This window comes from Pelodiscus sinensis, chromosome 2 (assembly GCF_049634645.1).
Source record: "Pelodiscus sinensis isolate JC-2024 chromosome 2, ASM4963464v1, whole genome shotgun sequence".
NCBI classification, from domain to species: Eukaryota; Metazoa; Chordata; order Testudines; family Trionychidae; genus Pelodiscus; species Pelodiscus sinensis.
Genome location: NC_134712.1, coordinates 237,747,810 through 237,775,031, shown reverse-complemented (window position 1 = coordinate 237,775,031; position 27,222 = coordinate 237,747,810). Strand labels below are relative to the sequence as shown.

The 27,222-nt window shown below is 40.9% G+C and overlaps 1 protein-coding gene across 10 annotated transcripts in view; it reads left to right on the top strand.

Moving 5' to 3' along the window:
* The window catches only part of ZMYND11 (zinc finger MYND-type containing 11), a 181,051-nt gene that overhangs the window by 86,142 nt on the left and 67,687 nt on the right, over positions 1–27,222 (top strand). For all 10 annotated transcript variants that reach the window (XM_075922727.1, XM_075922726.1, XM_075922724.1 and 7 more), the window contains one exon: positions 5,604–5,744. In XM_075922727.1, the coding sequence (XP_075778842.1) occupies positions 5,629–5,744 (116 nt within the window). In that variant the 5' untranslated portion in view covers positions 5,604–5,628. The remainder of the gene's footprint in view (positions 1–5,603; positions 5,745–27,222) is intronic.

Here is a 27,222-nt window from a genome sequence, read left to right as displayed (position 1 = left end):
TGCAGGGTTTTAAAAATGGCACCCAAGATGGTGGCCGTCTTAAAGGGGCAGCCTCCTTTTAAAAACACTTTTTTTTGTTTTTGCTCAACAATTCTGTTCTGGGGGACTGGTGCAGCTCTTTGCAATTTTTCCGCCACTGTTTTGGCTCTCTTTGTTAAATGGGTTGGCCACCCCGAAGTACACGGTTACACTTTCACATCCCTAGAAAGTATTGGAGTGAAGTGTTAGAGATCAGGAGCTCCTAGCCCCAGGTCAGTCTGCCATGCTTTCCCTGTAAAGCAAGAGTTTTCCCAGATATTCCAGGACCCCTCAAGCAGATGTAAAGTTGAAGAAGACAAGTTCCACTGACTATTATCCCTTAGTCTATGTTTACGCTGCAGGGTTTTTGCACAAAAAAAACCAAACATTTCAAGCATGTTTTTGTGCAAAAATACCCAAACACTGAAGTGTGTTTTTGTGCAAAATATATATATATATATATATATATATATATAGATAGATAGATAGATAGATAGATATATATAGACAGATATATATATATAGATAGATAGATAGATATAATTACAGGAAATCAACAGGACAGGGATTGATTTTGCCAGTAGAATTATTCTTCTCCCCACGAGCAGTAACTCCTTTTTGCGCTATAGCTCTTGTGCAAAAAGGCACTTGTGAATGCTCCGCAGGGGTTTCTTGCGCAAAAAGAGCCTATCAGAAAAAGCACAGGTGCTCTTATGGCCATTCTGTAAACGGCAATCAGAGCTGTCTTACACAAGAGCATCCATGCAGTGTAGACGCGCTTTTGCACAAGAAGATTTTGTGGAAGATCTCTTCTGCAAAAAGCTTCTTGCGCAAAAAACCTGCAGTGTAGACAAAGCTGTAGTGTTTCCTGCCCATATCTCTTTTTTCCAAACTTTATTCTGAGAAGCTAGTTGATATGTTAAGCTCCCTAACATGATGCAGCAAAGATGGTGTGATGCAGATAAACCCATATTGACAGAATTTGATGGCTAAACATAGCAATGGAAATCCATCAATAATTCTTGCCAACTATTTCTTCAAACACTTCAACCTTTTATTTTATTCCCAGAATGTTGATATCAATGTAATTACCAACGAGCTGAACTAGAAGCATCTTTTGGCATCTATATAAGAAGAAAACCTCAGTGTTTTGGCTTTAAAGTGTTTTTACTTTTTAGTGATCTTTAAAAATCCAGTAGATACAATTTAGCCTCAGTAGTACTTAAATTATACTGAAAGATAAACTTGCTTATATCTGGAATGTGAAATGCATATTTTAAGATCTCACAAGCCTTTCTACAGTCTCCTTATTTTTGAAAAATGTTAGTTGCAGGAAGCCTTTTTATATGTCAGCACACTGGAATATAGATTTTTTTCCCCATAAGCAACCAGAACCTTAAACTGAAAACTGTTAGTGTTGTGTGGAGAAATGCTGTAATGTTTGTTTCTGAAGTGCAAAAGGTCCTATATTCCTCTCCTTTTAATAGGGCTGAAAGTTGAAAAAAGTTGGTAAATTTGCCTGATTTTATTTTGACACTTTTAACCAGTGATGAGGCCATTGACTATTTGCTTTTCAATAGTGAAATGTCATCCTTTTGGTTGGGATTTGGGGGAAACAAACATTGTCTCAAAAACAAGCCAAAACCAGAGCTATTAAATCTTTTGGAACAGGAAATCCCAGTGTGTGTGACAGTTATCTTTAGTAAGTTACTATCTATTCTGTTTTTATATCTATAGGTATGCCATTTCCTAGACAAGTAAGGGAAGCGTCTTTAGCCTGTGGAATTTGCAATGTGGGGTTGCAATCTAGCAAAGAGGTCTATACAGGGACAATGGAGGAAACTTGGGAGCCAGAAGTAGAGACAAAGAGAGGAAGGCTAGGAAAAGGAATAATCCTAAAATCTCCTGTTTGCTATCTTTCTCTGGCCAACAACTCTGGAATTGGCCTAGGGAAAAGAAAGCACTGATGGGACTCTGCTCCTTCTACTACTGTTGGACCAGAAGGAGCCAAGAAAGAAGAACTTTCCTCCCAGCAAGTGGCAGAGGATGTGGGTGGATGGAAGAGGAAGCTTCTCTTCCACACCAACACCATGACTGACTAAGCCAGAAGTAGCGTGGGAAGGGGGAGCCTTGCACAGCTTTCCCCATCCATCTCATTGGCAGCGCTCACTGGCAGCGCCTCAGAAAGGTTGGGAGTCTTGCTGTAGATGCTGCGTCAGGTGCAGGCAGCTGTGTGGCTCGGGGGAGCTTTTATTAAAGTTGCTATTTTCTCTCTCACACACGTACACTTTTTTCTTTCCTGCAAAGACAAGAGAAAATGCACACACAGGACCGAGAATTGGCTATTCTTAACTTACCTTTGTACTGCTCCAGCTGTGCAAAGGGGAATTAAACCTCAGTGTTTAATGCAGCAGCTGTAGATTCCCCATGAGATTGCTCTAACTTGTATCAGGGCTAGTTTTGTGTCCAGTAGCTCCAAAGATCAGAAGGATAGAAAAGGTGTCATAAAGGCACCTAACTGCTCCTCCTCTTCAGTTGTGCCATTTCTCTGGCACGTGTGATCATGCACTCCATAACCTGTATGTGTTATATTTTTACAATATTAAAAAGTGTCTGAAGCATCATAGCAAACTTTGAAACTCGTACTACTCCTTTGAATTATTCTCTGGTCAGAAGGGAAGTGATTTTCTTCCCTAAATTTTACATAGAATTCCATAATGGATGGGCCACTTGTCCAGCCAGTCAGATATTCTGTCTCTGATAACATCTAAAGTGGATCCTTTGCAGAGTAGTATAAAATGTATAATAGTCTTGCCATTATTCAGTACCACATTAAGGAGGGAGTTTTGTTCCTGACCCCAGCTGGCAATCAGCTTGTAGGATGAAGTACTGATAATTCTTTTCATAGCTAGTATAACTGCAGATGTTACTGTTCTCTCATGTCTCATCTATTTTTGGATTTTACTCATTAATTTTTACCCCATGGCATTAAATTCTAGAAATTAATCTTATGTTTCTTTTTATAACTTCATTACTCTTTACTTCAAATGCCGTGTTCTTTTGTGAAACAGAGTAAAAACAAGTTCGTTGTTGACTTCTGTCATTCTTTGTTTAAATTTCTTGCATATGTCCTGCTCCTCTTCTGGTTTGAGAATCAAATAAGTTCTGTTCTTCCTTCTAAGGAAGACGACCCCCCCCCATCCTCCAATTTTCTTCCCTCCAACTGTCCTAGGGGGAGACTGTAAAAAGTACAGTAGAGAGTTGGTCTAACTTCACTTTGTAAATTTCTCCTTGTCTGTTTTTCTGTAAGCCTTTTCCACTTTGCCATGTCTTCTTTTAAATTAAAAGGTAATAGATAAAAGACAGAATGAAAAATAAGATGACTTAATCAGCATTATTTAGAAATATTAAATGCCCTGGCTACCTTCCAGCAGTTTTTAGATTCTAAACGAATGAGCATCTTCAACAGTGCCACTTATATTTGATTCTATCTATCCATTAATAATGCCCGTACGCAGCCCACAATGAGTTCAGCAGTTCCCCTTGCTCTCTGGGGTACTAGAGAGTTCAGTAACATGCTTCATATTTCTTAATAAGTATAACAAGAACCTTAATGCTGTCATCTTCTTAGAACAGTAAGGGTGCATCTACACTGCATCTATAGGTCAAAATAAGATACACAGTTTGAGCTATGCAAATTGCATATCTTATTTCAATCGAATTTAGAAATAGCTCATTTTGATTTTTGGCACTGTCTACACAGATGGAATTACAGAGGGTTTCAAAATCTATTTTGAAATAACAGGATGGTTTTTAAGATGTAGAATAGCTATTTTGGAATACCTCCGATATTCCAAAATAGGCCATATTCTAGACATGCCCTAATAGTTTTCATTCATATATTTTCAGTATCAAAATGCTAATTTATAAGCATAATTATAAAAATGCTTCAGAGCAAAACCAGAGCATAAGAAATGAAAATATAGAGAAAAGTAAATGGATTTTTTCTTTTTCTTCCCTGGTAGAGAAAAAATTTCCACAATTCTTACATTGTAGGTAGTTAGAGTTATAGGCTAGCTTTATGATATGCTGTGCAATTAGTTGCATGTATATTATCTTTACAGACTCTTTTTAAAAATGGAGATACCAAATAAGTCACTGCATTGAAGATGAGAAATCAGGAACTTGTTGCAATCTATTAGTCAGGATGGGTAGGAATGGTGTCCCTAGCTGGTATGGCTGATTATCCTGTAAGCAGGGGCAGATGACTGTTTTGCAGGGCCCCGGGCAGCATAACTCCGCGGGGCCCCCCCTTGCCACGGCGCATGTGCTGTGATGCCATGCGCATGCGCATGCGCGGTGGCACGACGGCGCATGCGCGGGGCTTTTTTAAGCGAGGAGCCCGGGGCGGCCGCCCCGTTTGCCCTGCCCTATATCCGCCCCTGCCTGTAAGATAAATGCATACAGGTCTTATTCACTACAGTGGGAGTTATGTGCTTACACGTTACAAATTATCAGGTCCCTTTAATCTTGGAATCTTGTGATTTTTATTCCTGAACACTCATCTTTAACACTGTACTGATATTATGGTGATTTTTGCATTTTATGTATTATTTAGTGGTGGGGAAGCAAATACTCTTGTCTCCCAGTTATACGTATTCTATTTATGTATCACTGAGTTCATTTTTAGGACATGGAGCTCAAAAATTAATTACATATCTCTTAGTAGCAGTCATCAATCAGTTACTTCTCATTCAGAAAATGGAGGCATTGGAAGAAAGTTATTTAGTGGTCAGTATGCATCATTAATCTTTCTAAGAAGAGGATTCTGTTCTGTAGGCGATTTACAGATTATCTGTACCTCATTGCCTGCAGCTTTTGGGAAAATTGTAAATAAAGCCAGCTGCATGTTACGTTACTACTCATGGTTGGTTAGTTGAACAAATGGCATCGTAAATGCTTTGGTTCTGTTGGTTTTATTGTATAATGGAAAATTCCTTCTTCCAATTTTTGTTTTTAGTTTACTATCTTTCAAAATATGCTTTTAGTTTCTCAACATAGAGTGTGCATTTTACAATCCATATTAATGATAGAAATGTACAAGTAATACAAGGAGGAACTGTGTTGTCATATTAACATTGGATAAAACTCACCCTACTGCTGAAGACTTTCAATGACACCATTTAAGCCCTGTATTGAAGGCTTAAAATAATGCAAAGGGCCCATTAAGACCCCTGGGCCAGAGTGAATTTTACCCTTTTCATATAGCTAAGAGACTAGTGAGATTGATTTCAAGCCAATTGATTTTTCATAAGTAGTTTGAGACTGCTAATTCCATCTATTTCCTGTTGATTTGGTCATTTCACTACTCAGTTTCATGTGTCCCTGGAATCTTTTTAATATAAAAGAATCTGCCAAAGAAACTTGTATTAGATATGTAGTTTATGGTCTAAGGAGCTGTCTGAACATAAAACATATTGCAGTATACAAATTGGATTTGTCTTATAAAATTATTTTGTGTAAGATAATCATCATGTAATCCATTTCATAATTCATGACCAATTTTTTTTTCTTTTTTTTATCAGTTGCAGCTAAACAAGCAAGTGGGTCATGGCACGCTTAACGAAAAGACGACAGGCAGATACAAAAGCTATCCAGCATCTTTGGGCAGCTATTGAAATAATCCGGAACCAGAAACAAATTGCTAATATTGACCGTATTACAAAGTAAGTTACATTTTATAATAAAAGATAATGATAATGTGCAAAAGAGAGAATGTTTACCTTGAAAAAAACAGAACAGTTAACGTTGTTAAAGCTCGTGAAACAATTACATTAAATAGTGTTTTGTTAATTTTTAAATTAACAAAAAGTATTGAAAATTAACAGTCTTTAAGTCTCTATTATTGATGTATTAAATTGGATAAAGGACCTTTTGAGCATTTGTTCACTTCATCATAAATCCATAGACAAACTAGAAGCAGTGCTAGCATTTCACTGGTAATTTTCATCTTATTCAGTAGCCTGTGATCAGAGGAGAAATAATAGCTGTAGAAAGTGAAGCAGAAAATGAGAATAAACATTATTGTAAATAGTCTTATAAAAGTTGATTTATTTAGGAACTTGGGAGGCTAACCTTTTTATTTAGTGTGGGATTGTATTACCTAGAGGAATCAAATTATGTGGGTCACAACTGCACAATATATATATATATATATATATACACTACCTGTCTGACCTTGAGGATGTCACATGGATGGCAGCTGCTTGCTGACTGGCCCTGGTTGAGAACCACTACTAGAATGTTGTTGGCTGCCAATTTTATTATGGTTTATTTTGTGGTAGTACCCAGAACATATTAGATCTCTGCCTTGTAGAGTTTAAATTGTGGGGGAATAAAAGCAAAACCAAAACCACATGACATTAATGCAGATCTTTTGAATATGCTGGGCCAATCAGTTCAATTAAAGATTGGGGCTTTATGTGCCCTAGTTTTGCTTTATTACCAGAATTTTCAGATGTGCATATGCGGAGTATTTGCTGAAAAGACATATGAATAACTTTTTAAAGGTGCATAACTTTAATAAACTCTTAATCTAAAATGTAAATATGTTATTACATCTGGAATTTTAAGGGTCCACCTGAGTGTGACTTCATTGAAATTAGTGACTAACAAAGGGAAGAGAATTAAATAATACAGATATGATAAATGTCTGAAAATAAACTACAGATTGGTGAACTGTTTAATTTACATGGTTTGAAAGTTCTGTGTTAGGGGTGGGAAAGCATCTTGATGCATATAAAGTGTAGTGTAACAAGTCAGTCAACATAATAAACAAATAAAATGAAAGCAAACAGATGAAATCCTGTGCCTAGTTCCTATAAGTTTTAACAGAGAATTCCATCATTAAAGTAAGAACATCTACTGGGATATGAAAATCCTACCAAAAGAGCCTAGTTAACCTGATAGAGAAGAACTTGTACAGCACATATCAATCTGAGAGTCTCAGGATTTTATAAGCACTATTTAATGAAAAATCAAAATCACTATACACGTTTAAAAAGATGTCAAGTAACTTACACCAGGCCACATAGTAACTCAATGACAAGGTTAGGAATACAACCAAATACACTATAGATTTAGAAAATGCAAACTGGCTTTCATTCAGCACAAGATGGCTGTCAGAAATATAGAACGCTCAATCAGATAAGACATTTGAGGGTGCTTTCTAGAGACACGCTACTTTGAACTATTGAAATGGAGAAAGGATGATAGAAAATTGTGGCCAAAAAGAATGGGAACCTGTCAGGGGGCATTTGGTGTAGAAACCAGCAATAGAGATTCTGCTGTTAAACTGGAGGATGATTAGGTTAAAAAGACGCACGCTACATTTGGTAATCCAGGTAGTGAGCACAAGAAAGCCACTGAAAGTGAATCATCAGAGAAGAAGCAGCAGCAAGCAATCTTAGTAACTTAATGCAGGGGTTCTCAAACTTTGTGATATCGTGACCCCCCTCTAAGTTGATCGTGACCCCTGGGGGGAGAGACCCATAGTTTGAGAAATGCAGGCTTAATGGAAAAGACCCTGGCCTCGGCTTTTTTGTAATCCAGAAAGAGTACATGATCCAGAAAGATTTGTCCTTGATTCTATCAAATGTATAGTTTTGAGAAGAGAATTCAAACTAGGACACACAGAGTTACATATCTTAAAGAGCCTTCCAGTGCAAAGCGGTAGTGAAGAAAAAAGAAAACTGATGCTCGAAATTAATTGGATGAATGACAAAGTATGTTCTATAGACATGAAACCTGAAACCTTATGAAATATTAGAATTCTGTCTCTGTGATGAGAACTGAATGGCTTAGGTGGAACAGCTTCCTGAGTTCAAGGCTTCAGTTAGGCAATTAAAATAATAGGGGGCTATTGCTTAATAAATGTATACTGGTGTCTGTGCAAAAATGCAAAACGTGGCTGGTAAGCAAAGTAAGTTACAAGTGATGAATGATACGACTTGGTATGCATCACGGGAGTTTGAGGGGAATGATTCTCACAAATAGGATGTTAACATGGTTGACTGTTAATTCTGTGGGATTTGTTAAAGCGGTGGCTTTGCACTTACAAATATTTACAAGACTAGGCAATACAATAATTCCAAGAATTACAGTGATGTGAAATATTCTTGGATAAGGACACAGAAAATACAGGATAAGTTTATGTGAATGTCAGTTACTCTCACACAGTGCACTCAGTCATTCATTGGTTGAGAAATACGGATCTTTAAAAATTCCTAAGTTATAAAGAGGACATACTCATTATAAGGGGTGGGGACAACTCACCTCAAGTGCCTCCTAGCAGTTCAATATGATTCTGCAATCTTTCCCCCACTCCTGGCACCACCTGAAGGTTGCCATCCTTGCGAGGCAGGTCTCCAGAAGTTCAAGCCACACCTTTCCAGAGGAGTATATATCTACTAGAATTATCTCCCATGTTAAGTAAATGCAACCACTCAAGCTCCTGTGGCCATGGAAGAGAAGTTGTTGCTGCTGCTGCTCCCTCCCTTTCCCTGCCCCACCCAAGAACTGACCTGGTCAGACCCTGCAGCTCCTTGTATCTGAGATTTTTGAGCTCTGATTGACTGCTTCCATGAGACCCTGTAGGCAAGCCTGGAGGACCATACCTCTTCTGTTTCTTCCTGCAGTGGGGTACTGTTGACTGCAGAGCTTCCATCAAGGGCCTAGGAAGGGCCAAGTACCCCCCATCACATTCATGGTCTGGTCTGGCTTGGAGACACCATTGTGAATCTACTTCTTACCAACAAAGAGGGTAAGAAGTATGTTTGAGCATAAGAAAAGGGAGCTTAGTGTTAATGATAAGCTACAATAATTCAAAGGTGGATTCATGTAACACAGCGATACAAACGGTACTGGGTACTGGATCGTGAGTAAATACATCTTGAGGAATTACGAAACCATTTCACATGGTACAGTGGAAATCTGAAAATCCATGAATATAGCAAAAAATGGCATACTAATATATATTAGGAAACTCTATAGAGTTTTTATAGGCCCATTAATTAAAGGACTGAATCAAGTACAATTCTGTTGAACTGCTTTTTAACATTCAGGAAGAAAAATAAAGAAAAAGAAAATGTACAATATGAAAACTGTCATATATTGCTGTAAAATGGAAAAAAGATAACTTGGAAAATATGCATACACAAATCAGGGCCTTCAGGCAATTAGCTAATTAACTTACTGAATTTCTGGCATATTCTTTTTGAAAAGTCATTGCTAACTGGAGGACCTATCAGGAAACTAAAACCTAAATTCCTCTTCAAATGGGTGGAAAATTAAGGAGTAAAATATGTTAGTAATTAGTATGCAATATAAGTACTTAGATAACAGAAAAACATAGTGTGAACAGCATGCATCTGCAAAGGGAAATTATGAATTTAAAACCTTGGTGGCTTTTAAAAATATATAACTTACAAAATAAGTGGACAAAGAGATGTCAATAGCCTTACTGTCTACATTTTAGAAAAGCATGTAGTGATTTAACAAGGAACTGTAGTTTATTTGTATATTTAATTTAAACTCATTAAATATAAACACTGTACCATCGATTGAAAACTAGCTAAAGTCTGTGAGCAAAGGTAATGATAAATAGCAATGTATCAAGTGTTGGGGAATTAGTAATATGGATTGTAAACACCATAGTAAAAAGCATGATAGAATGAATGTCTTACCCCATCTGTACATACAGTTCAGTGCATCAGGGATTTGGTTAGACCAGTGTTTCTTAAACTTTTTAAGACCGAGGAACACCAAACAATTTTTTTATGAGGAACACCAAGGATTTTTTTTGTTGAGCAAAAAAAAAAGGAGGGGGCAGGAAAAAGTTAATGCCCCCCCCCCCCCCGTACTTCTCCCCCTCCCCCCCCCCAAAAAAAGAAGGGTCGGGAGAAAAGTTATTGAGCCAAACAAACCAACAAACAAACAAAAAAAGGTCGCCTCCCCTTTAAAGTCGGCCATTTTGAATGCTGTTGTTCTCCACCGCACACCTCCCACTGCCTTGTGGCACACTGGTGTGCCGCAGAACACAGTTTAAAAAACACTGGGTTAGACTGTTCTTCTTAAGGATCAGAAGGGTATCCATGTTAGTCTGTATCCGTAAAAACAACATGGAGACCTGTGGTACTTTAGAGACTAACACATTTATTTGGGCATAAGCCAGCAGTTCTCAAACTTTTGGGGTTCCGGAGCTCTTTACATGTGTAAAAATTTATGCAGAGCCCTAGCGGTCCATTGACTGTATGTGTTGTACATATCGATGTTTCCAGTATGTCAACCTCGTAGAGCCCCTGGAGAAGTCTCGTGGAGCACAGTTTGAGAAACACTGGCATAAGCTTTCATGGGTCAAAACCACTTTGTCAGATGCATGGAGTTTGCAATTTGTTACAGACTAACATGGCTACCCCTCTGAGACAGGGATTAATGATGCTCTGAACAATAGCTGAGAATGGCTTCTGTCACTATAGCCAAACTTGACTTAATTATCCACATTTGCAAGAGCAGCAAAAATGATATTCGTGTTTGTCTTTTCTCAGTTTTTTTTTTCGTGACTTCAAATTTCCATTCATTTTGGATTTGGAGTAACACAAGAAGAGGGATGAGAGTGGGTTACAATGCACCTAACTTTCACCTTTGGAGACTGCAATTCAGATTCTAACTATAATCGCACATGAAAGTAAGTTTGGCCTTATCTTAGACCCTGTGGCCATGTCTACGCTACAGAGAAGATCGAAACTGCCTCAGTCAATCTTCCAGTATTCAAATTAGCAGGTCTAGTGAAGACATGCGAATTTGAATTCAGCGGGAGCTCTTGTTGGCGCCAGTAGTCCTGCTCCTATGAGGAGTAAGGAGTGTGCTCTCATCGACCTCCAGCTATGTGGATGGCGCCAAAATTTTATTTAAGATAGTTGAACTTCAGCTATGTAATAGAGGTAGCTGGAGTTGCATATCTTAATTCATACTTATCCCCCAGCAAGTAGACCTAACCGATCTGTGTATGTCTCAGAACCACCACATAATTTAGAATCATTGTCACTCTTTGCTGAAGGAAAGCTAGGACTGGAATAGTAAGGTGTTGTAGGTTATGTTTCAAATTCATTGGCACAGCAATGAAGGATGTTGCATAGGATCTGCTTGTATTATCTTTGTCTCAAGCTAGTGCTTGTATTCCTTCACTGTCATTTTCCCTGAAGTCATTCAGTCTTTAGGGAAAATATCAACTCTTCTGGATAGAACTGGATGTTTGTGAATTTATACTTAGATTTAAATTGAAAAAAAAATGATACAAAGAAGATATGTACATTTCTTAACTTTGAGGTAGGGGAATTATTTTTTCAGGAGTCTTACAAAATAATCCTGTGATGGTTTTAACACACAGTGATGTACATGACGGATAGTTATATATCTACTTAAGAGAAAAAAAATATGCATGTTTAAATCAATAGATAAGATATTGACTCTCATAAACACAGCAGGTTGAGAAGTACTTTGTACAGATACATGTTCCTTGTAGATTTTCTAAGGCCTTTGTATCACCTTCTTTATATTTCTCTCAAAACTAATTGGACTCAAAAGACTTAATCAGGTATTTTGCTCCATTTTTCTCAAGCTATTGGGAATCTGCTCCAACAACTTATGGTTATTTACAAATCTCTTATGATTCCTGCATTTCCAGAGTTCAGAGAAACAATTATCCATCCAATTATTTTTAGTAAAACGTATGATATCAGAAAAAGTGGTTCTAGCATTTCTCTGACTGGTTTCATTGTTTGATTTTTATAACTAATACATGTTCTAGTTTCAAAATTAATTTTGTGATGATTTATGTAAATAATTTAATTTCATATCAAATCTAAACTGAAAATGTATCTTTTTTTCTCCCTTTCCTATACTTCTGTGTTTCTCTTTCCCTCTACTATTATTTATTTTACCTTGATAATTGTTATCTTTCTCAGTAAAGTGTTGTGAGAGGCAATTGATATGATATGATTATACTAGGTAATTCTTGTTATAAACAATGGATTTCAAATAACCTGTGATCTGAAATACTTTTCATATTCAAAAGCATTGGTCAGAAAATATGGAAACAACATTCAGGATTTAGAAAAATACCTTATTTCTGTAAATGAGTTTGAAGTTATTTAAAAATAAATAATCTTTTGCACCAGAGTTTTAATTAAATATAAGTGACTATCAGAAATGCTGAGCACCTGCAGCTCCAGTTGACTTCATTGAGATGTATGGGTGATGAGCACGTTAGAAAGTTAGGCAGCTTGTATTTATACAATTACTAGGTGGTTGTGCCCACTGCTCGCTCTGTTTGCCTACCCCCCCTCTGTCTGGCCACTTTCCCAGCCAGAGATCCTGATGACATCATTCTGTTGCGCAGCAGGAAAAACTTTAAGAGATTATAAAGTTTACTAAATGAGCAGTGAGGAGTACTAGTCAGTGTAAGGTTGGCTGAATCTGGCCAGCCTTAGTTATCTTTCAAGAACACACACTTTGAAACTTTACCTTAACAATTGATTTTATTCATGGTTACTTGCAAAACTAAATGCAATTAAATCCTCGGTTTTATCAGTATTAAAATATATGCATTTCATAAATTACATGCAGCATAGAATCAACTCTGTAGATCTTAGAATTATTACTTTTCTATTTGGACTGTTAAACTTGCTCTAATGATAGCAGCTCCTATCTGGCCATGGTGCCTGTCCCCACTTCTGCCAAGTACTAGGGCATAGAAAGAGCCCCTATCCGGCTGCACCTGTGGCCACAGCAGCCTGGTCCCAACCCTGATTATGAGGCAGGCTCCGCGGTCTCGCTCCCCTCTGTCCCAGCCCTGGTCACACTCCTGATGGGTAGCAGAACATGGTATCGGCCCTTGTCTGGCTGCAGCTCTGGCAGCCCAGCTCAAGCCCCAGTCATGGGACAGGCCCTGCAGTCTGGCCTCCATCTGTCTGTGGCCCCACTCCTGATGCAGTGGCGCAGCCCAGGCTTGCTTCTGCCAGGGTGTGGGACATGGAATTGACCCCTGTCTGGCTGTGGTTGCAGCAGCCTGACTTCTGGCCCTGATCTTGGGGTAGTCCACACTGTCTGCTTTCCATCTGCTGGGCTGGCAGCAGTGGGGCCTAGTCTGGCCCTTGCGAATTAACTTTCTTCCCCTGCACTCCCCTCCACCCCCCGCCTCACACACACCTAACACCCTGCCTCCTGCAGCTCCCCACAGCCCAATCCCTGAGCCCCTCATACATCCCAACACTGACACCTGCACCTCCCCCCACACCTCAACCTACTGCCCTGAGCCCTTCAAACACCCCAGTTCTCACTCCTACAACCCCCATGTCCCCAGCCCCCTGACCTGCCTCCCGCACCTCTTCTGACACTTCCAGCCCCCTGCTCTCACTCATGCACCCTCTGCCCTGAGCCCATTATGCACCCCCATACATCCCCAGCCACCTGCCCTGACTCTTGCATCCCTCCATACCCCAGTCCTCTGCCCTGAACCCCCCACTCCATCCCCACACTTACATTTCTTATAGGTACTGTTGTATCGCAACTCTCCTCCCTCTCCCTGCTGTGATATCCAGGGGGGTGAGTTGTGATAGTACAGTACCTGTAAGAAATTTAAGTTACTTTAAACCCTGCTTAGCATATTCCTGAGCCATTTCCTTTCCTGCCTTGTCTCTGCATAGATTCACTTTACTTCTTGCTTCTGGAGAGCTAAGCCAGAACAAAGCAGGCCGTTCATTCTTCTGCTAGGATCACATACTTACTCTTTTTAACTGAACCCTCTTTGAGGTTGTTCTTTTATTTCTGTGTGTGCTCTTGTGCCTTTTATTAATTAATTAATTAATTTATCTATATTTGTATGGACGGACGTACATACAATACCTCTTTAAAAACTCAGTCACCTCTTAGCTTAGAAAGCTAGATATGGAACCAATGAAGAAAGTCTTGCACTGTTCACTGGCAGCGGCTCCTTCAAGGCTTCTCTCACTGAGTCTTCCCAGTATGTATTTATTCTGAGACCCTCTACAGAGAGGCAATTATTACTCCAATGCCTGCAACTGAATCACCCACAGAGATCTATGGGGTTTGGCCACACATCCTCTTCCACTCAGGGGCATATCAGGGGAAGGAAACTGAAGACTCCTAGGGTATGTCTACACTGCAGAGTTTTTCTGGAAAAACAAGTGTTTTTCCAGAAAAACTACACTTAAGTCCACACTGCTTTTGCGTTCTTTCAACAAAAAGTCGAAAGAATGAAGGGGTTTTTCCAACAGTGGTAAACCTCTTTCTATGAGGAAGAAGCCTTTTTCGGAAAAAGCTTTTTCGGGAAAAGGTGTGTGTGGACGCAGAAGAGAGTGTTTTTTCGATAGAAGAGGCCTCTAGGAAAAAAGCACAGGTGCTCTGGTGGCCACTCCGTCCACAGTAATCACAATTGAAATGTGAGATAGCGTCCAATGTGGATGCTATCTTTCAAAAAAGCAGATCGCTTTTTCATTGGGCTTTTACTGTGTTGATGCTCTCTTTCGAAAAAAGTGATAGAGATGCAGCTGTGTTAGTCTGGTCTAGCTGAAACAAAAGACAGAACTATGTAGCACTTTAAAGACTAACAATTTTTGATTGTATCACTTTGGTATATATGGTTGTGCCAATTTTCTTCCACACATTTATCTGAGGAAGTGGGTCTGGCCCACGAAAGCTCATCACCTAATAAACCATCTTGTTAGTCTTTAAAGTACTACATAGTTCTGTCTTTTCTTTCGAAAAAAGTTATTCCAGAAGATCTTTCAGTCTTCCGAAAGAAGCTTTCCAGAAAACCTACACTTAAGTCCACACTGCTATTGCGTTCTTTTCAAGAGAAAGTGGAAAGAACGGAGAGGTTTTTCCAACAGTGGTAAACCTCTTTCTGTGAGGAAGAAGCCTTTTTCTGAAAAAGCTTTTGGTACAGCTTGTTAGTTGAACATGATTGTTTGTTGGGGGTTGAATTTTTAATGGCAGGAGACAGAATTGGGTTCTCAATCTTACTAGTTGATGGCTCTGTGTAGCACCTGACATATTGGTTTCCCTCTGTGTATTTCTTTGCATTTTGGTTGGGGATATACTGCTCAGATGATATTAGTGTGCATATTACAAACAATACTGACATTAGTCTGTATTTCTTGTGTGGTGACTCGCATTTCTGCAGTTCACTTCTACTTATGCAGACACCCACCTTGCCAATGTTTTGATTCTGTGAAGTCATTTTTGTTAAGTTCTATTTTGATTTAAGTTACCACTCAGTTGGAGCTCTCAGGAGAGGGGAGGCATTTAACCTTAAAGAGTATCTAAATTCTGTCCTTCTATGGTCACTCTGCTTGTCAGTCAAGTACATAGCAGATTGTACGCATTAATTTGCACTTTTAGGATATCACAGAGAAGAATTACCAGGTACAAAATTCTACTCTGTAGTCTAAAATTGTGTGTCCCCCTCACATTCCACAATTACTTTGAAGGAGGGATTTCTTCTCTGAATATCATTCTGGGAAATTTTTCCTCTCAGTCACGTGATTGTTTTTAAATTAAGGGCAGTTAAAGCTACAGATCTTCTTTTTGCTGGTCTTGGTGTTAAGTTGTCCAATTCCTTGCATGATTTTCCTCAGAAGGCAGTTTGTAGGAGTGCTGATTTAGTAAAATTGAAGGACAAGCAGACTGAACCAGTAGGGAGTGGGATGAATGAGCACACATAAGGGAATAGCAAGATACAGCTTCAGAACTTAAGATGGTCTCACTTAAAGCAGAACATCTGATTTGCTTACAGTGTGCTTATTTCAATATCAGAAAGCATTATAAGTTAGAATATCTGACTGCCACTACTGATGGCATCTTTGGCTTTGATCTCCCTGGCATTCTTCATATCACCTTATTACTTGTACATAAACAATAGAATGTAATAACAGTGACAGAGAAAAAAACAGGACTATGTAGCACTTTAAAGACTAACAAGATGGTTTAATAGGTGATGAGGTTTAGTGGGCCAAACCCACTTCCTCAGATCACATAGTGGAAGAAAATTGTCACAACCATATATACCAAAGGATACAATTAAAAAAAAAGAACACATATGAAAAGGACAAATCAAATTTCAGAACAGAAGAGGGATGGGGGGGAAGGTAAATGTCTGTGAGCTAATGATATTAGAGGTGATAATTAAGCTATCTTTGTAATGGGTAAGATAATTAGCATCTTTATTCAAACTTGAGTGTAAAGTGTCGAATTTAAGCATGAATGACAGTTCAGAGGATTCTCTTTCAAGCAAAGTCTTAAAAGGCTTTTGAAGCAGGATGCAGGTAATCAAGTCGTTGAGACAATGTCCTTTCTGGTTGAAATGGCAAGAAACTGTTTTTTCTTTGTGATCCTGTCTGATATCTGTTTTGTGGTCATTGATCCTTTTGCAAAGTGTCTGAGACGTTTGTCCAATGTACATAGCAGACAGGCACTTTTGGCACATGATTGCACAAATTATATTTCTGGATGTGCAGGAATATGTGTTCTTGATCTTATAACTCACTTGGTTAGGTCCAATAATGGTATCAGCAGAGTGAATATGTGGACAAAGCTGGCAATGGGGTTTGTTGCAAGGGAAGGTACCAGGGTTGCTATTAGTGTGGTATGTCCTGTGGTTGTTGGTAAGAATCATCTTGAGGTTAGGTGGTTGTCTATAGGAGACTATGGGTCTGTCTCTCAGAGCCTCTCGGAGTTTAGTATTCTGTTCCAGTATAGGCTGTAGTTTATTGATAATGTGTTGGACAGGTTTAAGTTGGGGGCTGTAGGTGATGACAAGTGGTGTTCTGTTGCTGAAGTTGGTGGCTGTAGGTGCAGAGTACCCTTACGTTTATGACGAGGTAATCCTGTTTTAACTTTATATAAGCCAGATTGTTGCAGTATCTGAAATTTTTGACTGAAATTATCATTATGTTGCTATTTCAATTTCATTTCCTTTGTCAGATTGTTCTTCTCAAAATGTCTTGTCTTTCTTTTGTTTATAAGTAGGTTTATTTGAAAAGTGCTGTTTGAGATAAGGTATCTTTTCTATCCAGGGGAATATTGCATTCGTTCATTTCTGGCTGTTGTTATTCGCTCACTTACCTTATCTTTGTGTACTCTTCTTCTTGGTATTTTTTAACCACAGTAGCAGAAAGACATATATCAATGAAAAATAACTCTTCCAAAATCTAGCATTTGATATCAAACCATGGTGAATTCCAACCTGACAGAATAGGTAAGGTGGACGAAGCTAGTTAAAGAAACCTGAAATGTTGGTAGGTGGAACAGAAGGAAAAATAGGATCATGAAGTATTTTCCATAACAGCATAGTGTAAAAATCACTTCTGTATAATTCAGCAAAAGCATGTAATTGTGAGCATTACACAGAAAGAACTGAAACATTTTTATCCCCTAGAAATAGCAAAATGACTTTTATACCTATTGAGCATTCACCTCAAGAGCAAATTGAACACAAGATTGGGTTGGCTTACCCATTGAGACATTCTTTCCAGAAAGGAATCACAGAAACACATAATCAATAGATGACAATAAGGGCTTATCTACACTTACAGCACTGCAGTTGTGCTGCTGTAGCACTTAGTGAAGATGCTACCTACACAATGAGAGAGGTTCTTCCATTGGTGTACTTTTCCCGTCAACATAGCACTCTCTGTGCTGGGGGTTAAGACGATATAGCTACATTGCTCAGTCATATGGATTTTCCATATCCCAGAGCATCATAGTTACGCCAATGTAAGTTAGTAATGTAGACCAAGCCTTAGGAAAAAGCTATGTTTGAATCTCTCTTTAACAGCCATGAACTCTTTCTGTTACAGAGACAAGAATAAGGTGCTGTTTTTCTCTGCTCTTGTTAAATCAATCCCCTTTCCTACATTACTTTATTTTTCCTAAGGTAAGCTGCATGAAATTGATAATATTGTAGTTGGCGCCTTTGGCTCAGACAATGTTTTTCCTGTTCTCCTAGCACTGTTTTTTATAGTAGACTAAACTTTGTACATGCACTTCTTTAAAACAGATGCCTTAGGTATTGTGTATTTGGTGTAAGACCATCCTAGGAAGAATGAAAAATGCCTTTGATGTTTTTATGAACATTTAAATATTTAGTTTAAAGTTCAGGATACTCATAAAGCAAATAAATATATAAGAAAACTCTGAAACTGGTCATTTATACAAAACTGATACAAAGGTAAATTTTCTTCATTTTATATATAAAAGCATATGAATGCATTGCAAATATGTATATTTAGAGGCACCATAGTGTTAGTCTTTCTTGAACTGATTAGTTGGATTTTATGTTAATAGTTTTTATATTATTTGTGTTAAATGACTCACTCAGGTTGAAAATTTGAAAGGCTTTCAAAATGCACAGCTGTAAACTAATGTAAATTAATAAAGGAAATTTTAAAACTCTATATCTGAAAAAAATTATATAGAGTCTAATCAATTTTGCATTGTAACTTTGATGCACAGTTATGGCAGTGTATTAATGTCTGAATGAAAGAGTGAGATAACATTCAACATGCTAATGAGGACTCAACACCTGGGCTCACAGAGACACATGATTATGAGAGAAGGGAGTAATTAAGATGAACTCTCACATCTTGCTGGACCTCTGAAGAACACTCACAGGCTGGCTTCAGATGGACAACATAAAGATCTACAATGGAAGTGTTTCATCTTGTTTAATCAGTATTCTCTACAATTTGGTGTATGGCCTAGACAGCTACACTTTTCATAATGCTTTAGTTTAGCTGTGTTTATGTTTTGCTTAACATTAATTTTGTTTGTGATTTCATCTTTATGTTCTTCCCTAAGCAACATAAAATATAAGATGCCTAGGATTGGTTGTGTCAACTGTCCCTATTAACAGTTACTTTCAGACACCTCTAAGAACATAAATCAACCTTTGATCCTAAGGGAGAGGGAAGCAGGCTTGGGATAAATTAATTTGAGCACTAGTAGAAGAAAAGAGGTTGTAATTCCCTGCTGAAATGGTGATATGAAGAAGCTGGCTGCAGTTAATGTGGGCACTAGAAGACTTGAAAATCTTGAATTATTAATTGCCTTGGTTAAAATATCCCTGCATTTAACAACTATAGACTAAATTCTATTTCTAATTCATGTTGTCTTTATACAGTCCATATTTGCAGCCAGATGGCACTGGGCAGTAATCTTGTGGAATTACATTAATTTAGCCACTCAATGAAAAACATCACAGAAAAATCTGGTTGCTATATGCAGTGGTATTGATAAAGAAGAGTGCCGCCTTGTTAAGTGTGTATTAAAACCAATGTCCAGCCAGATATTATGGAACATTAAGTTGCTGTGGATAACATATGAGGTCCTTAGGTCTGGTGTTTGAGCTAAGATTAATGGAGGGAAAAGATTGATAGAACACAAGAGCACTCCAACCATGCCATCTCCCAAGTAGAATGGATGTAATTAGCTGTGCTAAAATGGAGGAATCCTAAGGTACTTTGGTAGGAAAGTTGTCCAGATCTTTTGCACTGGGGAAGCAGGGCAAAGGAGCTAGAGATGAAGAAAAAAATCTGGTTTGTTTTGCTTTGAATTAGACATCAATGGCAAACCATACAATTAAAGATCCCACCATTCTTTTTGCTAGAATTAGTTGTCTTGCCAAATTCCATTTGATAGATTCTATCTATCTAGATTACCTCTGCAGTTTCCATTGGATAATTCCTCTCCTAAGGACTCTGTTGTGCAATGATGCCATATTTCAAAGAGGTAGCTGTCAGCAGATGGTCAGGGCAGTGTGTGCGTGTGTGTTATACAACCGAGACTTCAACTGCTGAGACCGGGGTCCCTTGCAGCGGGCAACCTGGAGGAGGTTGACAGGTGCCCCAATTCTGCCAACCGACGGTCAGGGCAGTGAGTGGTGTGTGTGTGCTATACACCCGAGACTTCAACTGCTGAGACCGGGGTCCCTTGCAGTGGGCAACCTGGAGAAGGTTGACGAGCACCCCAACAAGTTTACAGGGAGAGCTTATAACACCTCAGATTTTAGCTGCTAGGATACAGAAATCCCTTCGCAGCAGGCAGCCTGGGGAGGCTGAGAGGTGCCCCAACGGATCTGTCGCCTGGAAGCGACATGATCCAAAACGCCCCAGCTCTCCCTATATATGTCCCTTATGACCGGCTGAAGTTCTTTTAAATTGTGCTTGGTTCTGTTACAGCAACTGAAGGAGTCAGGTTAAAGCTTAAACAGTTACTATTTTATTGTTACAGGGTAAACTTAGTTGTTAAATGCTACTACTATGTTACAGATAACACAGTCACTACAAAGGACAGGACAGAAATTACACTAATAAGTCACTTATAGGTACCATGAATCCCTTTTGGTTCTCTGAGCTCTTATTAAATGCATGCAAAATAGACACCTGGCAGGTATAATTCTCACCCCTGCGTTCCAGACTTTGCGTGGTCAGCGTCTTTCTCTCAATCCCTTGGGAAGAAGTAGGGCGAGGTTGGGCGTCCCACAGACCTCAGGAGACAATCAATATCTGCCAGCAGGTATAGATGATTGGAGCTCAAATGGGGTGGGCTACTAAACCCCTCTTTATACCCCTTGGGTCACGTAGGCTTCTTCCTGGTCTCAAGTGGCCAATTAGGAAAAATGGCTTTGAATGCCAAGTTTCCCACTGTCAGGGGTTCTGTCAGGGGTCCGCACCCCAGTGTGCCTCAGTGCCCCCTGACTGTCCTCATCTAGCCCCTCGCAGGGCAAGTTACAGTCTGTATGGGATGCTCATCATAGGCATTTGGGATTATCTCCGCGGCCCCGCTTACCTAAGCCAGGCTGTGATCTGCCTCCAAGCCCGGGCCTTGACTCCGGCCCCTCGTCAGGGTAGCCTTAGCTGGCCTTCTCCCAGCCCTTGCTGGCTATCCCCAGCGGAGTTCCCTCCTGGGAGCTCCTGCTTTCTCCAGTCAGCCCCTCACTGGCCTCTCTCTCTCTCCTCCTGAGCAACCTGGGCTTCTCTATATATACGTGCCAGCTGTGCTCATACTCGCCCTAATGGGTTCAGCTGGCTTCTACCAGCCACTCGTGCAGTCCGGGATCTTTGCCAGCTGGGATCTCTCTAGTCCTAACTAGCTCCCGCTGGTCTCCTTTCTGCTAGCCCCGGCTCCGGGCCGGAGTCCTGGTGTTAAAGGGCCAGTGCAGGGCAGGCGCCCTGTCACACCCATGAAGGGTGCAAAGCATAATTCACACCTGGGAAAATGCAGACAATGGGCACCTCTGGTATGTGATGGGCGAAGATTCCTCTTCTGCGACAGTGCAGGCATGTCAATTACTGGTACTAGCCATCAGGGCGACGGGAGGCCCCGGGTCGTCAGCTAGCCCATTTACTGTCTGGTTTCTGTTTATGGTAGAGTCAGGGACAGGAAGCACACCTGCATTCCCAGGGCATCAAAGGCTGACTGCCTTTCTCTTGCTCTCTGAGGAGTGGGGGAAACAAGATGGGGTTCATGTCTGGCTACAGTAGCTTTGTTTATCTGTTTCAGCAAAAACAACATGGAATCCAGTGCCACTTTAAAGACTAACAAATTGAGTAGAGTATTAGGGCATAAGTTTTTGTGAGCTACATACAACAACTCATTTCCTCAGATGTTGAAGGGAAAAGAAAAAAAACCTTCCCATCTCTGTAGCACTCTTTGCTTTGCTTTTCTTCATCTGAGGAAGTTAGTTGTTGCTCATGAAACCTTTATCCTAATACCCTAATCAATTTGTTAGTCTTTAAAGTGCCACTGGACTCCTTGTTGTTTTTTCTTTTGTGCAATATTGCTGTTTCAGAATGATTGTCACATTTCATCCCAGAGCTGGTTGCTTTTCATTGGCATGTGAAGTAATCGCTGAGCATGAACAGAGTATGACTAGAATTGGTGGATAAGATTATTATCATTAGCAGTATAGTTATTAAAAACAGCAGTGCTTCTCCTTAGTTGACACTTGCTTTATGAAGATAACCTATCATGTCCATATTTATGTTTGTCGAAGTGTAAAAAGTTCATTTTTGCAAAAAAAGCAGTTCACCTAGCAGTTCTAGACTTTAATTAATGAAAGCAATACTGTCCTGTATATGATATGGACTTGCTTTTTACCTGAAAAGCAATACTGTCTTTTGTATTTGAATATGAAAGGCCCTGATAATGAACCATTTCTTAGCTCTAATAAAAATGCCTTTAAAATATCGGATAGAGGTATATAAGATTCTGATTCATGAAAGCACTTCGTTCCATGCTTCTCTTTAAGCGATTGCTGTTCTGATTAGGGATGTGAAAAGTTAACCGGTAAGCATCACCCTTAACCGGTAAGCATCACCCTTAACCCAGTTTTGGTTAACCCAGGGGGAAGGTAGCCGGAGCAGCTCCCCTCCTAGCTGGAGGAGCCCCTGTCTGTGGCAGGCTCATGTCAGAAACAGGGGCTACTCCGGACATCCAGAGCAGCCCCTGTCCATGGCAGGCCTGAGCGTGTTGGAGGCAGGGGGAGCTATGGCCATTGGAAGCAGCCCCGGCCTGCAATGAAGGGGCTGCGCTAGCCTGACCACTCCCTCCCGTTTTAAGTGGTTAACCAGTTAAATATCATGTTTAATTGGTTAACCAATTAAATGGGATTTTACATCCCTGGCTCTGATTTGGGATGCTTTCTGAATCACAGCCTAACTAAACACTGCTTTTGCAGTATTTGGAGCCCCATTGAGTGAATAACTTAATACACAGAATTACTCAGGGCATGAAACTACACATCCATAAAGTTGCACATATGTTTGTAAGATTGCAGCCTTGTATTTTAAGACTTTTTAGGCTGTGGGTGGTGTAAGGGGAGCTAGTTTTGTTTGGAAAGAGGAAGTCAATGGTTTAACTGTCTAATTCCTTGCTTTTCATGGTTTGCATAGACAGGGTATGCAGTCCAGTAACCTTAACTATAATTTAATTAAGTTATTTTAGTGGGAATGTAGGTTTAATAGATAGAACTAGGAACCCTTATCTCCATTAAAATTATTACTTTTGACAGCACTGACCCAGATAATGAGTATTATAAGAGGTTGTATGGTGCCTGGGGTATCTAAAGCATGAACAAACAGGATTACCTCTTAACTCTGTCAACAGCTGCCGCAGCAAGTCAAACAGATATGAGTCACATTGAATTTCTACATTATAGTATATTAGTGCTCAAATGTGTATGTAAAAGTGCATATAAAAATCACATTTGCTGGCTGTTAATTCATGGGCTGTGTTTTGGGACTTTGCTAAGGAGCTCAGAACTTCAGGCCTCAGGAAGTCTAGAATGCATTCCATTTACACATGATCATTTCTGTGCATATATTTTCAGAAAGGCTATTGCAGAACTCTGTATTCAAGATTCAAAAGTTATCACTAATGCAGCCCCTTTGTTTCCCTGGTGTGGGACTTTGGACCACAGAATCTACCAAAGTGCAGAACCATAGCCTTTTCATCAGACTACCAGCTTCATCAATGCATAGGCAACGTGTGGCGTACCTGCATGTTATATGGAGTATGGTGAGCAACCTGCACAGTTTGTTTTTACTGTGTTTCTACTTGTGAAGGGATTGTGTAGAAAGGGTTAAGTGGTGAGGAGGGTTTTTGTGTTTTGGTCCTTTGAACTTTGGTGAATTTAATCCAAAAAGTCTACATAGGTGACTCTAGACATATATATAAATACTTGCAGAACAAACTGAAGGAAGTTTTTACTGCCAGCACTATCATTCTGTATGTCTCCTGCAAGTGCATGACATGACACTCCTAAAGCAGTGTAAAGAATTTAGCTACGTATCCTGCACTTTGTAGGTCATCAAGACTCAGTCCAACACTCAGGTCATGGCAGGCAAGGAAAAGAGAGGATGATATGTTCAGACATATTATTTTGAAACACATTTATTTGTAACTTTTAAGTCTACCCATGTATTTTGTGAAAGGCAGATCCTTGATGTGTTATTGCTCTCTGAAGGGATGGGATATGTGCAGGAGATCTGCACAGGAGTTATGTATCTCTTGAACGGGATATCTTGAAGCACAGTTGCTGTGAACTATTTATTTAAAAAGCATTTCCAGCCATGTCTAAAAATGTTACTTTGATTAGGACAGGGCAATATAGTCTTTGCAAAACCACTCAATTTATCCCTGTGGAACTTCTGTGAAAGTGCCTGTAAGGCATTGGATTTAAAGCACACTACTTCTCCTCATCCCAATTCTAGGACCTCCAATAACATAGTGATGGTCATAATTTAAGAACAAGAAATGAATAAGAAACTGAATAAGAGATGTATTATGCTAATCCTTTGGGTATGACAATTATGCTAATCTTTTAGATTAACTGGTTACCTGGTAAGCATTACCTAACTGTGGGTGGGGCGAGGGAACCTGTGTGGCGGGCCAGTTCTTTAACCACTTAACATTTAAACATTACATCCCTAATGAAAATCATTTTTCTACACATCTCTGGGAGAGCTTCCATTTTCCCTTTCACTTCCCATTGCTTTCATATGATAGAGACAGCCTTTCATTTATACAAGACAAATTTAACTACATTTCACTGTAGTATCTAGAGACCCAGTGAAACTCCCATTAAAGATAATATCAGACTTTGAACTGATGTTAATAGTGCTCTGAAACTGCCCTCAAAAACAGATAAGAACTGTAAGGACTGATCGCCTTTTCCATCAGCAGTTCCACAATGTGCCAAGATAGACATGCCTATGCCCGTACCAATGGAACCAGGACCAAAGACTCTGGTCAGTGTTCTTGCCAGAACTTGACATGCCCGTCTCAAAGATATGGTAATTTACAGCAACTCTGCCTCTGGCTTCCTGTAGTCAGCCGCTGGTCAGTTTCAGCAGCGGCTGACTTGGGAACTAGGGGATGCCTGGGGCAGAGCAGCTGGGGTGCTGCCGGGTTGGTCCAGTAGTGCCGAGGAGCGGCGCTGCGGGACCAACCCGGCAGCGCCCCAGCTGCTCTACCCCAGGCGTCATCGGCGAGAAAAGCCTGGTCTGCTGGGGGGGAGGGCACACTAGCTGCGCGCCCCCCCAGCAGACCAGGGAGACGCAGGTGGCGGGACCGCTGAGACACACCTGGTCTGCTGGGGGGGAAGGCGCACTAGCTGCTCCCCCCAGCAGACGAGTGAGATGGGGAGCAAAGCCTCGGAGGATGCCGGCAGCGGGACAGCCGCGGCGCGTCTGGGCTGTCCCGCTGCCCGTGTGCTCCGCGGCTTTGCTCCGCATCTCCCTGGTCTGCTGGGGGGGCTCCCCAGCAGACCAGGGAGACGTGGAGCAGCTTTTCTTGCCCCAGAGGATGCGGGCGGTGGGACCGCGGCGCATCTGGGAGTCCCGCCGCTCACATCCTCCAGAGTGAGAAAAGCCCCGTTCGTAACTGCGGATCTGACATAAGTTGGATCCGCGTAACTCGGGGACTGCCTGTACTCTGATACTGCCAGAAGCTGTTTGCCTGATTGCACCTCTGGCCAGGCCATCAGACGGCAACCAGTGCTGATGGCTTTTTCTTTGGAATTACATGACTCTCTTTCTGAAAAAGAAAGGAACCAGTATCTCTGGTTCTGCTGATGATCCATACTTTGCAAGTCAGTCTAAATAGGGCCCCTTGAAGCTACGTGGGAACCCCTGCATTCATGGGATTCTTGATCTGCCCCTTATTACTATGATCTCACCCACCAGCCTTATTGCAGTACATGGGATTCCTAATGTAGAGTCTCACACTTTGAATGCCATTGCTGTTTTCAAAGAATACTAGCAGAATCATAGATACTCAAACTGAAAGGGACCTCAAGAGGTCATCAAGTCCAGTCCCCTGCCCTCACGGCAGGACCAAGCACCATCTATTCTAGATCATCCATGTACAGTCAGTCCCCGGGTTACGCTGATCCGACTTACGTTTGATCCGTACTTACGAACGGGGCATTTCTCGCCCCGGAGGATGCGGGAGGCGGGACCGCCCAGACACGCCGTGGTCCCGCCGCCCGCGTCCTCCGGGGCGAGAAAAGCTGCTCCGCAGCTCCCTGGTCTGCTGGAGGGGGGGTCCCCCAGCAGACCAGGGAGACGCGGAGCAAAGACGCGGAGGACCCGGGCGACTGGACCGCAGCGCGTCTCGGTCCCGCCGCCCGCATCTCCCTGGTCTGCTGGGGGGGGGGGGGGCGCAGCTAGTGCGCCCCCCCAGCAGACCAGGATTTTCTCACGGACGCCTGGGGCAGAGCAGCTGGGGCGCTGCCGGTTAATCCCGCAGCGCCGCTCCTCGGCGCAACTGGGACCAACCCGGCAGCACCCCAGCTGCTCTGCCCCAGGCGTCCTGATTCAGCCGCTGCTGGTCACGCTCTATCCCAGGCGTCCAGATTCAGCTGCTGTTGAAACTGATCAGCGGCTGATTCCAGGGAGCCCGGGGCAGAGAAACTCTGCCTCGAGCTTCCTGTAGTCAGCCGCTGGTCAGTTTCAGCAGCGGCTGAATCTGGACGCCAGTTCCGACTTACGTACAAATTCAACTTAAGAACAAACCTAAAGTCCTTATCTTTACCCGGGGACTGCCTGTAGATGTCTATCCAACCTGCTCTTGAATATCTTCAGTGATGGAAATTCCACAGCTACCCTAGGCAATTTATTCCAGTGTTTAACCACCCAGACAGGAAGTTTTTCCTAATGTCCAACCTAAACCTTACTGTAGTTTAAGCCCATTGCTTCTTGTCCTATCCTCAGAGGCCAGGAAGAACAATTTTTCTCCCTCTTCCTTGTAACACCCTTTTCGATACTTGAAAACTACTATCATGTCCTGTCTCAATGTTCTCTTTTCTAAACTAAACAAGCCCAGTTCTTTCAGTCTTCCATCATAGCTCATGTTTTCTAGGCCTTTAATCATTTTTGTTCTCCTTCTCCGGACCTTCTCCAATTTTTCTACCTCTTTCTTGAAATGTGGGGCCCAGAACTGGACACATTATTTCAACTGAGGCTTAATCAGCGCAGAGTAGATCAGAAGAATGACTTCTCATGTCTTGCTTACAACTCTCCTGTTAATGCATCCCAGAATCATGTTTGCTTTTTTTGCAACAGT